The sequence below is a fragment of the Cotesia glomerata genome, linkage group LG1, assembly GCF_020080835.1.
Source record: "Cotesia glomerata isolate CgM1 linkage group LG1, MPM_Cglom_v2.3, whole genome shotgun sequence".
Classification (NCBI taxonomy): domain Eukaryota; kingdom Metazoa; phylum Arthropoda; class Insecta; order Hymenoptera; family Braconidae; genus Cotesia; species Cotesia glomerata.
This window is the reverse complement of record NC_058158.1, coordinates 14,511,594-14,524,075: the sequence shown is the minus strand read 5'-3', so window position 1 is coordinate 14,524,075 and position 12,482 is coordinate 14,511,594. Positions and strand designations below refer to the sequence as shown.

The 12,482-nt window shown below is 31.0% G+C and overlaps 3 protein-coding genes across 3 annotated transcripts; all 3 read left to right on the top strand.

Annotated features, from left to right (window-relative positions):
- The first annotated feature begins 231 nt into the window (after window positions 1–231).
- On the top strand, window positions 232–8,828 carry LOC123275191. Its single transcript, XM_044743143.1, has 5 exons — window positions 232–810; window positions 906–1,281; window positions 1,472–4,722; window positions 5,862–5,982; window positions 7,666–8,828. Exons 1-5 carry the CDS (start codon window positions 232–234, stop codon window positions 8,826–8,828), a joined length of 5,490 nt encoding a protein of 1,829 aa, XP_044599078.1.
- Window positions 8,829–8,855: 27 nt separating this feature from the next.
- Window positions 8,856–9,681, top strand: LOC123274408. Its single transcript, XM_044742017.1, has 2 exons — window positions 8,856–9,400; window positions 9,471–9,681. The coding sequence occupies exons 1-2, from the start codon at window positions 8,856–8,858 to the stop codon at window positions 9,679–9,681; spliced, it is 756 nt and encodes a 251-aa protein (XP_044597952.1).
- Window positions 9,682–9,782: 101 nt separating this feature from the next.
- LOC123275186 (myb-like protein D) lies at window positions 9,783–10,801 on the top strand. Its single transcript, XM_044743135.1, has 2 exons — window positions 9,783–9,790; window positions 9,859–10,801. Exons 1-2 carry the CDS (start codon window positions 9,783–9,785, stop codon window positions 10,799–10,801), a joined length of 951 nt encoding a protein of 316 aa, XP_044599070.1.
- Window positions 10,802–12,482: the final 1,681 nt, after the last annotated feature.

Here is a 12,482-nt window from a genome sequence, read left to right as displayed (position 1 = left end):
AAAAAAGTGACGTTTAGCTTGACAGTTCTGTTGTCACGTGTTTTTATAATAACAAAAAACTAACCATTAAATATATTAAAAGTTTGTTTCAAAAAATCATTTTAAAGGTGATATTTTATTGTGATGTCGGTAATAATTATATTTTCATCAATTAAAGGCTGTAAAAACTAATGGTTTGGTATATTTAAATATCTAATTGACTTCAGTTAGTATTTTGATGATTTCAAAAAAATGCCAACAGTAAAACGTCGAAATATCGGTCGCCGTACTCATAACAACCATCGGAATCATAAATATCAAGTTAATAATGAACCTGAGGAACACCGTCAACAGCGTTTGGAAGCAAATCGAATAAGAATTACTGAATCACGATCAATGATGACTCAAGAACAACGGAAACAGTCAAGTTCTACACGATTTATTTCAAGTTACACACGAAATAATTTAGAACGTCGACAAAACAGACAACCTAAAAGGATAGTTCAATATGAACGGTTGGCGTTCAGATACGATCCAACAATCAACTACGCTGCTGATATCGCGGTTGACTTTGGAATAATGAACACCGTTTGTCAATATTGTGATGCATTGAGATTTCGACATGAATCGCCAGGATTATGTTGCGCAAGCGGAAAAGTGAAATTACCACAATTACTATCGCCCCTAGAACCACTAGCATCACTGCTTTCTTACCAAGGAACTCAGTCCAAAAATTTTTTACAGAATATTCAAAGGTACAATAGTTCTTTTCAAATGACATCATTTGGGGCAAATATAACTGAAGAACGAGGCTTCAACCCTACTTTCAAGGTAAATTCTTTTCGGAAGAAACACATTTTATATACATAAGCATTAATAATTCTCATTATCTTATCCAGGCTCATAAATTATGTCTTTACTTACAGATTCAAGGCCAAATTCATCATCGGACAGGAGCGCTGTTGCCCCCAGCAAATGCTGATCACAAATTTTTTCAAATTTATTTTCTCGGTAATTCTGATAATGAAATCAATCGGCGTTGTACCGTCAATCGAACGGTAAAGCGGGAAATTATTACACAACTACAACAGCTCTTGCATGAACACAATCAATTAGTTAAATCGTTCAAGACTGCACTAGAAATGATGCCTTCGGATGATTATAAGATAGTGATCAGAGCAGATAAAAGACCAGCAGGTGAACATGAAAGACGCTTTAATGCACTGACGTTGAATGAAGTTGCCATTGTAGTTGTTGGAGAGAATTTGGAAACTCGCGACATTGTGGTTAGACGGTGTGATGGTAATAACCTTCGGCGCATCTCTGAAACCCATCGTTCATATGATGCATTGCAATATCCGCTAATATTTTCGAGAGGAGAAGATGGATATCATTTTTTGATTAAGATGATTAATCCATTAACTGGTACTTCGTAATGTTGTCACTTATATTTTAATTTCATCTCTAATAAGAGTCCATTATTCACTTACAGGGCAAGAAACTAACAAAAAGGTTAGCTCCATGAATTTTTATGCTCTTCGTTTGATGATTCGCCAGAACATGGACAATCATATACTGAAGTGTCGCAGATTGTTTCACCAATTTGTTGTTGATATGTATGTCAAAGTTGAAACAGAACGTTTGACATATATACGATTAAATCAAAAAAAGCTGCGTTTGGAAGAATACATTCATCTCCGTGATGCTATGAATGTAGATCAAGATCCAAACAACATCGGTCGGCTAACCATTTTACCAGCGACATATGTTGGATGCCCGAGACACATGCACGAGTACGCGCAAGATGCAATGACCTACGTGCGCCAGTACGGTAGACCATACTTATTTATCACTTTTACGTGTAATCCAAAATGGGAAGAAATCACCCAACTATTACTACCCGGACAATCATCTAGCGATCGCCATGATATTACAGCACGAGTATTCAAGCAGAAACTTAAGTCACTCATGAACTTCATCACAAAATATCATGTCTTTGGAGATGTACGATGTTGGATGTATTCTGTGGAGTGGCAGAAAAGAGGACTGCCTCATGCACATATCCTCCTATGGATGAGTGAGAAAATAAGGCCGGACGAAATTGATGCCATTATTTGCGCTGAAATTCCTGATTCAGAAACGGACCCAGAGTTGTATAAAGTAGTGACGACAACCATGATTCATGGACCGTATGAGAGTCACAACAAGGAGTCACCATGCATGATCGAGAACAAATACTCCAAACGTTTTCCACGTGCTTTGTTGGCTGATACAATCACAGGCAATGATGGCTACCCCCTGTATCGTCGACGCTCTGCAGAAAATAACGGTAGAATGTTAATATTAAAGGTGAAAAATCAAAATGTTTTAGTGAACAACAGCTGGATTGTTCCGTATTCACCATTGCTTTCTAAAACATTCAAAGCACATTGCAATGTTGAGTACTGTAATTCCGTCAACTCCATCAAATATATTTGCAAGTATACGTTGAAAGGCACTGACATGGCGGTATTTGAAGTTGAAACCCTAGATCCTAACGATGAAGTTTCAAGATATCAAATGGGAAGATATGTCAGCAGTAATGAGGCAATTTGGAGAATTTTTTCATTCCCTATTCACGAACGTTATCCTACTGTAACTCATTTAGCTGTGCATCTGGAAAATGGACAACGAGTTTACTTTATCGAAGCAAACGCTGCACAGAAAGCCGAAAAACCACCGGCGACAACGCTTACAAGCTTTTTTGAGATGTGCACAAAAGATCCATTTGCAAAAACATTGTTTTACTCAGAGATGCCGAGATATTTTACATGGAATGCATCGTCGAAACAATTCCATCGTCGGAAAAACGGAAAGCCTGTTCCTGGATATCCGGATGTGTATTCAACCGACGCATTAGGACGCATTTATACAGTTCACCCGAACAATAACGAATGTTTTTATCTGCGTTTGTTGTTGATTAATGTTCGTGGACCGACTTCATTCCAATCTTTACGAACTGTTAACGGTGAATTGTGTGCGACATATCGAGAAGTCTGTCAGCGTTTAAATTTACTCGAGGATGATAATCATTGGAATTACACACTCGCCGATGCTGTTATTTCTTCAACCGCGCATCAAATTCGATCACTATTTGCTATTATTATTTCAACATGTTTTCCTTCAAGCCCACCTCATTTATGGGACAAATATAAAGATAGTATGGCTGAGGACATTCTGCATCGAGTGCGTACAATGACAGCAAACTACGAGCTTGAATTTAACGAAGAGATCTACAACGAGACATTGATTTTAATAGAAGATTTGTGTCTGTTGATGTCCGGCAAAATGCTGCGTGATTTAGGAATGTCAGCACCAAATCGTCTCATGCATGATGCATTCAATCGAGAATTTGAAAGAGAACACCAATACGATAGAGATGCTTTGAGCCAATTAGTACGAACGACGGTCCCACTCTTGAATCAGCAGCAGAAAACCGCATACGACATTTTGATGGAAGCAGTCAACAAAAATAATGGGGGAATTTTTTTCCTCGATGCACCTGGTGGAACTGGCAAAACTTTTTTAATTTCATTAATTTTAGCTTCGGTTCGAGCAGAAAATCAAATTGCACTGGCCGTCGCATCATCTGGGATCGCTGCTGCACTGCTAGAAGGTGGACGAACAGCTCATTCTGCATTCAAACTGCCCCTAAATTTGCAAACAATAGATGATCCGACGTGTAACATTTCTAAAAAATCAGCAATGGCGAGAGTACTACAAAATTGTAAAGTAATTATTTGGGATGAATGTACTATGGCGCACAAACGAGCATTGGAGGCACTTGATCGAACTTTAAAAGATTTACGCAGTAACCAGAGTCTGTTTGGTGGTACTATAATTCTTTTGTCCGGTGATTTTCGCCAAACACTACCCGTTATTTCAAGATCGACAGCTGCTGATGAAATAAATGCTTGCTTGAAATCATCAAATTTATGGAAATATGTTAAAACTATAAAGTTAACGACAAATATGCGAGTTGCATTACAAAATGACATCTCAGCAGAAGTGTTTTCCAAACAGTTATTAGATATTGGAAATGGAAATATTCCGATTGACGATTCTACTGGCTTTATTTCATTTCCTGCAGATTTTTGTCAGTTAACAAAGTCAAAAGATGAATTAATTGCAAAAGTATTTCCTAATATTGGTGCAAATCATCACAATCATGCTTGGTTGAGTGAACGAGCCATTTTGGCAGCCAGAAATAAGGATGTCGATTATTTAAATAGTGAAATTCAACGTCAAATTGATGGCCAACTATATTCATTTAAGTCAATCGATTGCACTACCGATCCAGATGAAGCCGTCAACTACCCAATTGAATTTTTGAATTCGTTAGATGTACCAGGTATACCACCACATAATTTGCAACTCAAAGTTGGCTCAGTGATAATTATGCTACGTAATTTAAACCAACCGAAACTGTGCAATGATACAAGACTTGCTGTTAAGAAGCTAATGAACAACTTAATTGAAGCAACGATAATAACAGGAAAATTCAAAGATGAGGATGTTCTGATTCCCAGAATACCGATGATTCCCACTGACTTATCGTTCCAATTTAAACGTATTCAGTTTACAGTTCGACTTGCATTCGCCATGACGATTAATAAGTCGCAAGGGCAATCGTTAGAAGTTTGTGGAATCAACCTAGAATTGTCGTGTTTCTCTCATGGGCAGTTGTATGTAGCATGCTCGAGAGTTAGTAAACCATCGGCTCTGTTCATTTTCTCTCCGGATGGAAAAACAAAAAATATTGTTCATCATCAAGCGTTGCGATAAACAACTTCAAAGATTTCTCTTCAAAGTCTTAATAATTTAAAGAATTTGATTTTCTTGAATCAAGTTGATTAATTTTTTATTTAAGATATTTTTATGAGTTCAAGTTAATCGTTCTTTATGTAGGAAATTTTCGGCTTGATTCAAAACAAGTAAATTCTTCAAAATTATTTTCTTGGCTCAAGATTTTTTTATATTAAACATGAAAATTTTTTTATCAAAGCAGTTTGATTAATTAATATAATTTATTTGTGAGTAAAATTATTTTCAGATAATATCGATAGTTATGTAACGTAGCTATCACTATATATTTTATTTTAAAACTTTAAAAATTTATCGAATATAGAATATAAACCTGTTCTATTTACTGATTAATACAACCTATATTTTTTTTAATAAAAACAAACGAGTCTACTCTGACATTCGTAACTGTCATTTATACTAGACAAAAATAATTTTATTTAACTTTTTTGACAGCTATTAATTAAAAAAAATTATTATCATAGATTTACCATTATCTTATCATTTTATTTTTGGAAGAAAATCGAGTTTTATTTTAACATTATATATCTTATAATTTTAACCTTTTATCTTTTATAATAATTTTCGCATTTTTAAATATAAATATTAATAATGTCTGGATTGCTAAGTGTTGAAAAATTGTGCATTTGCGCAAACGAAGCATTTGGTGCAAAAAATTGGTCATATAGCATCACAAATCAAATAATAGGTAAGTGTTAAAAAGTAAATTATAATTTTGAGTTCTTAATTCTTCAACATTACAATAACGTGTATGAGTTGTTTTGAATTACTAAAATTAAAGAAAAATAACATCATTCTTAGATTACGTTTCGGAAACCGAAGAAACGATGGAAATTTCATGTACAACCGCCACAAAATTCTTTATTCGTAATGGACCTTTTAAAGAATCAATAGGAACATGTTCACAAGTTTTCAATAATAAATTATATGCATTTGGCTCAATCAGACAGGTAGAAAAATAAAAATTTATCAACTTTAATTAACATTATTTTTTTATTGAAATTTTTTTATTATTGTAGTTGTCACTTCGTCAATCACTTGAAAATACTCTTTTAAGTTTTCCGGAAGTTAAACCTTTAATGGAGAAATCGAAAAGACTGCAGAAGCAAAAAGAAATGAAAGAGCTGTGGGCAGCAAAAAGTATATTTTTCTTGCAATCATACTCCGTAATAAATATTGAGTAAAGATTATGATGAATTTACGCATTATTTATTATGAAAATTATTAAATTACTAATATTTATTGTTGATGCATTCTTTCATTTTTATTAGATCTAAAATTTACTTCAAAGGATTTAGAAGAAATGAAATCTAACATATAACTTAATTTTAAATTTTCTATGTGTCAATTTAGCATATTTAATTAATTACCGTAGTTATGTTAATTCTGTTACTGCGGTTACTATAATTTTATTATTAAACAGATAGTATTATATTTAAACATACATAAATACTGCTTAAGTAATCTTTGTGTTCATACTAATAAACATCTTAAAAATAATTAACATTTGACGTGTAAAAATTAAAAATATTTAAGATCAGCAATATTTGAACATTTTGCACAATTTATTTTTGTTAAAATAAAATTGGAAAATGGCAGCGATCGGACAAGGACGAATATTTCAAGTGAATCAAGTTTACCGGTGAGTTCATTGATTAAAAAAACGGTGTGTCTAGTGATCCGACAATTCGGACGAATAACTAATTATTATTCATCCGACAATTTTAAAAATAGTATATAGAAAGGTTAATAATGTTCTTCTTTTTTTTTTTTTTATTTTAAATTAGTATTTGGATCAATAGGCGATCTTTTAAGACTGATGCTAAGCGTCCGAAAATTGATATTATTAATTTAAAAATAATTATTAATTTAAAAATAATTACAATTTAAAAATAATAATATTAATTTTAAAGTATATATAAATATATTAAGTTAATTAATATACGCTCGCTATAGGCAATTCGTCATAAATTAGGTCCGTTCTACACTAAGCGCTCAAAACGATCGCGCTATGTGTATTTAGATGAGACTGTTGTCTTTTTTAGCGCTTAGTGGAACGCACCCATTGTGTCCACTAAAAAAGTAAAAAAATACCGATACTCATTTCTGCCACTAGGGCAGCATGGTGATCACCCAGATCCTAGTGACGTCACAGAAAACCGTTGAACGTTGCGTATTTGCAAACACACATGCGGGTAAATACTACTTAACGGTGTTCAACATTTATACGTTTTTCAAGAAATAAAATAAGTATTTTTAAAAGTAGTGAGAAAGTGTGTGATGAAAAATTGTTTGAGTGGTACTCCAAATGAACGGGAATTAAAATCGGAGTTAAATCTAAATTATCTAAGCTCCGTGATTTTACTACTAATTAATTTATATCAAAATAAAATATATTACTATTATCTACTACGCCATAGTTGTAATTTTTGAATTGATCATTTATAGCATTATTAACCCATTTCGAACACAACATTCTTTTTGTATTTTAAAATTTTTTTTTCATAATTATTAAAAAAATAAAAACCAAAAATTATCAAACAAAAAAAATAAATATTTTTTTTTGTTTATAATTCTAAATAAATGAAGGTAAATTTGAACACTTTTAAATAATTTCAAATATAAATAATCAAAAATGAAAATTGACAGATGTCATAATTTTAACTTTAAAACTAAAACTTATAGCTATCTGTATTATAAAAATTGATATTTGCTATTGTAATTAATTTATATAATTGTCATTAAATAGAAATGGGTAAATATATACTTTTTCTTTCTTTATATAAATTATTTCAATAATATATGTTTGTTTATTCTATGTAGAAATTATATACGAAGAAGATGCTACAACGAACGACGATGAAGAGCTGACTGAAGAAGATATTAATGAAAAACAAGACGGAGTAAGTGACGAAGAAAGCTCTGAAGACACTGATGAAGAATTGGACGACGATGCATGTGAAAATAATTTAGGTGATATCAGAGTGAATGAAAGTTTTACTTCATTTAAACTATTAAGAAAACGAGTAAAAAATTATCAAGATTTCTCGAATAGTGTTTTTTACAAAAGAGACTGCAAAACTATTAAAAGAGCTAGGAAGATTGGAGTTAAACGACATATAGAAGCTTGCTTAAAATACTATTCCATTCACTATCATTGTATACATGGTGGAAAAAAATTTCAATCGAAAGCATCTGGACAACGGTCATCAAGTACATTTCAAAATGGATGTGAAGCCGGATTTAATGTGAATGTCAGCAAAGATGGAATGAGTTTGTATATAAAGAACACAAACTTGCAGCACAATCATGAAAGAATCAAAGAAGTATATCATCATTTACCTCAAGTGAGGAAGATGACACCTAAACTAAAACAAAAAGTAAAGGGTCTGTTGAAATTAAAGGCTAATAAAACGAGAATACAAGATCTTATTTCTAAAGAAACAGGAAAGGTTGTGTTATTGAAAGATATTCATAATTTGAATTACACTGGTGAAGAAAAGAATAAATTAGAAGTAGTTAAAAATATTTTGGTGAATGAATATAAAGCTGATTATCATTTCTTGATCGAAGATAATGTTTTCAAAGAACTTTTTTTTGCTACACCTCAAATGAAGTCTGCAATGAAATCGTATCCAGAATATATAGGGATAGATGCAACTTTTAAATTATTAAATATCAGAGCACCGGTATACTTGATCATTGTCAAGGATTCTAATGGTTGCACCGAAATTGTAGGTGTTTCCATTTTAATAACTGAAAATAAATGTTCTATTAAATGGATGATGGACTCTTTTAAGAAGTGTCATCCTTCGTGGGAAAAAATCCAGTGCATAATGACTGATAAAGATATGACTGAAAGAGCTGCGATTCAAGAAAGTTTGTTGCCTCTTAAAGTTAATCTTATCATGTGTGCATTCCACACGCTCAAGACATTCAATAGAGAAATCACGACGGATAAAAGGGGTATTACTCAACAGGAATGAGACGAAAGTAAAAGGATTTTACAGCAAATGGTCTATGCTGAATCAGAAGAACGCTATTTAGAGTTATATGAAGAGTTGCAAAAAATGCCACCGTCAGTTGTAGAGTATTTCAATGAAAACTGGCACGAGTCTCGTAAGGAATGGTCGATCTCAACGGACTTTGTGCAACATAATTTCGGAAATGGCACAAATGATCGTGTAGAATCGTTGAATGCGAAGTTAAAAAAAGATCTTGATATCTACTCATCGCTAGAAGATTTTACTAAAAATTTTTTAATTGCAATGGAATGTTCTCACGTTGAAAAAGACCACCGAGCTGCTGTATTGTACCAAAAACAACCTATTCTATTGAATTATGCAAAGGAATCTGCTGAATTTCGTTATGCACAATACGTCACCGCTTATGCTTTCAAGTTTATTGAAACAGAATTCAAAAAAATTAATAATTTAGAACTGGTATATGATCAAAATTTAAATGTTTATCAACACAACGCAATATCAGGTGGAGCAAAGTCGGCGACATCATGTTCATGTGATTGTTTGTCATATTCAGCAATGAGTTTACCTTGCAGGTAAATTTATTTTATAATTCTTTGATGGAATTTTATTATACACTAATTGTTACTTCATTTAATAACCTAGACATATACTGGCAGTAAGGAAATTAAATGAACTAGACCTGTTTGAAGAAAATTTATGTGACAAAAGGTGGACTAAAGAATATTACTTCAGTAATCAAAGAGTATTCCTATCTTCAGATGCTCAAATTCCAATACCAGAGCCGATTCTTTCTTCAGTTAGCTACAAAAAAAAAAATACTATCCGAACACGAAAAGTTCAAAAAAGCAAATGAAGTTGCTAAAAAATTACCAGCTTTAGCAGCTGAGGTGGGATCTAAATCTTATGTAAACAGACTAAAAATATTAACTGATATTCAGGAAGCATGGCAGAACAATGAAGAAGTGGAAATTATCATCAGGCTAAATAGTCAAAATCAAAAAGTTACTAATAAAACTTCAAGAAAAATTAGGAATACTAATAACAATATTAGTGTCGAAAATGATGATGATAACGATGATAATAATGAGGCTGTTGGTGATGCCAATAATATTCATGATAATGGTGATAATGAGGATGAGAATAATGACAGTGATAGTAATGATGATCTTGATAATGACTTCAATGAACTAATAAAATTTGCCGAAACTTCAGAATCTAATCTTGCTGAAGATACCTTTAGATTTGAAAATAATGAAGACAGTAATACTGAAGATCTTCAAGGGTTTCAATCAACAGTTGGTATCAACAGTGATAGATCTACGTTTGATGTTAATAATAATGATAATAATAATGAGCAAATTACAGCATGTACTAAAGAATTACAGCAATCAAATCAAAATAATTGTAGACAAGCAAATATACGTTCGCCAAAATTGATTTTACACGCTGCTCCAAAAGAAAAACAAAATTTTATGACTTCTGATAAAAGTTCTGGGAATAAAAGTAATATATACATACACGCACACGCGTCTACATCAACAGTGTCTGAAAGTATAACAAATACAGGAGTTGATACATTATTGAACGTAATTGTGCAACCGGCTATTAAAAGAAGAGGACGGCCCAGAGGGACTGACAAGACTGTTATTGGATTACCAAAAAAAAAGAAGCCACATAATGAAAAATCTATTATACCTTTCAATCAAAAAGAAATTAATGATCAACGAAAAATAATATTAAAGTGGTTTTTGATAGCAGATAAAACTATAAAAAAAGTACTTGACAATAAACAAAAATTATGTGATTCTGATGTAACTATTGACTATAAGGACTTAACTTATGCTATTCTTGATGATACAAATGTTAATTTATCAATAATTAAGCCATATTTTACTAATCAGGGGTGGAACAAAATTATCAAGATATGTGAATCGAAAAACTGCAAGAATGGGAATGTAAATATTGTAAATTAAATTTAAATAAAACTCTTGAAGATGATGGAATGGAAAAAGATAAAAAATTTAAAGTCAGTGTAGGGTGTGATTATTGCTTAGAGTGGTACCACCTGAAATGTGCTGGACTTGAAAGGAAACCGAAAAAAAAATTATGGATTTGCACGAATTGTAATAATAGTAAAAAATAAAAGTGCTTTAACTAAGCATTTATATTAACACTAATATGTTGACCTTTTAAATAATATTGTTTGTTTAAATTGGCATTAATATTTGATTATTATACGAAGGATTTATTGAACCTAATTAGAAATGTTACTTCGAAAAAACAATGCTGTTTTGAATTAATTTTTTTATTATATTTCATAAATGAGCAAATGTATTTACATGTATAGTAATAATAATACTCTAAAATCGATAAATATTATTCGCTATGTAATAATTAAATTAATTGCATTGAATATTTACGTTTTTGTATATAATAATTATTTTTGTTGAGCACTAAATAAGTAGAACATGAAATAAATTTTAATTAATTATGTAATTTATAATTATTTAATGATTCGAATTAATTAATGAATTTTATATTTACAATAGAAGCAATGAGCATGTTTTTATATAATTTATTTAGTTGGTTAGTATATAAAACAAAAAATCAGAAGACAGTAGTACGTATTTATTTTTCACAAAATTTGATGCACGTACAATGTGTAAAAAGAAACTAGTTTAGTAATTTGTGTAATTGTTAACTTCATATTTACTCTTATTTTTTCGATTAAGAATAGATAAGATAAAATATTATACTATTACAATCAACTGATACAGGCACGTTTGCACGTCTCTAGCCTGGATGCTAGGGAGTGCTTTACTATTTTAATTTACATACAATATTTGCGTAGAAATTAATATTTTTTTTTTTAACTTTTTTCGGTTTTAAATAATTTCGTAAATATTTTTTTTTTTTTTTTTAGAAAATTTTCAATTATAACTACAATATTTTATGTATTTAAATTTACTTATTCATGAATAATCAGCATTATTTAATATTTTATCATCAACAATTTTCTGAATCTATATGAAAAAAAATTAAGTTGTATCTTATGTAGACGGCAAAAATATTGGCATTGATAATTTTATTAAATTTAAATAATAATAATTGATTGACTTTAAATAATAAACTGTGAAGAGTAAAATAAGATCTTTCAACAAAAAAAAATGCCTCTAAACTTTTAAAAATTTTAAATGAATAATTATAGGCATATTTAATATTTCTCTGCGTATAATTTGCGCATTTTATAAAGACGCATCTTTGCTAGTACTTTCTCGAGCTAAATAAAAATGCTCCAAAAGCTGCACTACATCTATAACTTCTAAATCCTCTTTACTATTACTCAAGAATCAAGTAAAGTTTACCCCATGTTTGAAATGAATTGATTAACTTAACAATAAGTGGATGTTTTATCGCTTCGATAATATTTCTCTCTGCTTTGGTATGAGCTGTGTCTTTTTGATTCCGAATAATCAAGACCTTGCAAGGGACTTTCATTGGGAAAATACTTCTTTTGTCTCTAATGCTTATTTTTCTTAATTGAAATACTTTTCCGTACCTGATTTCACCCAAAATTCTGTATAGCTCTAAATTCTTAAGACCAACTTTTTCATCGCTTCATCATTCTCAATGTAATAAAAAAAATAAAATAAT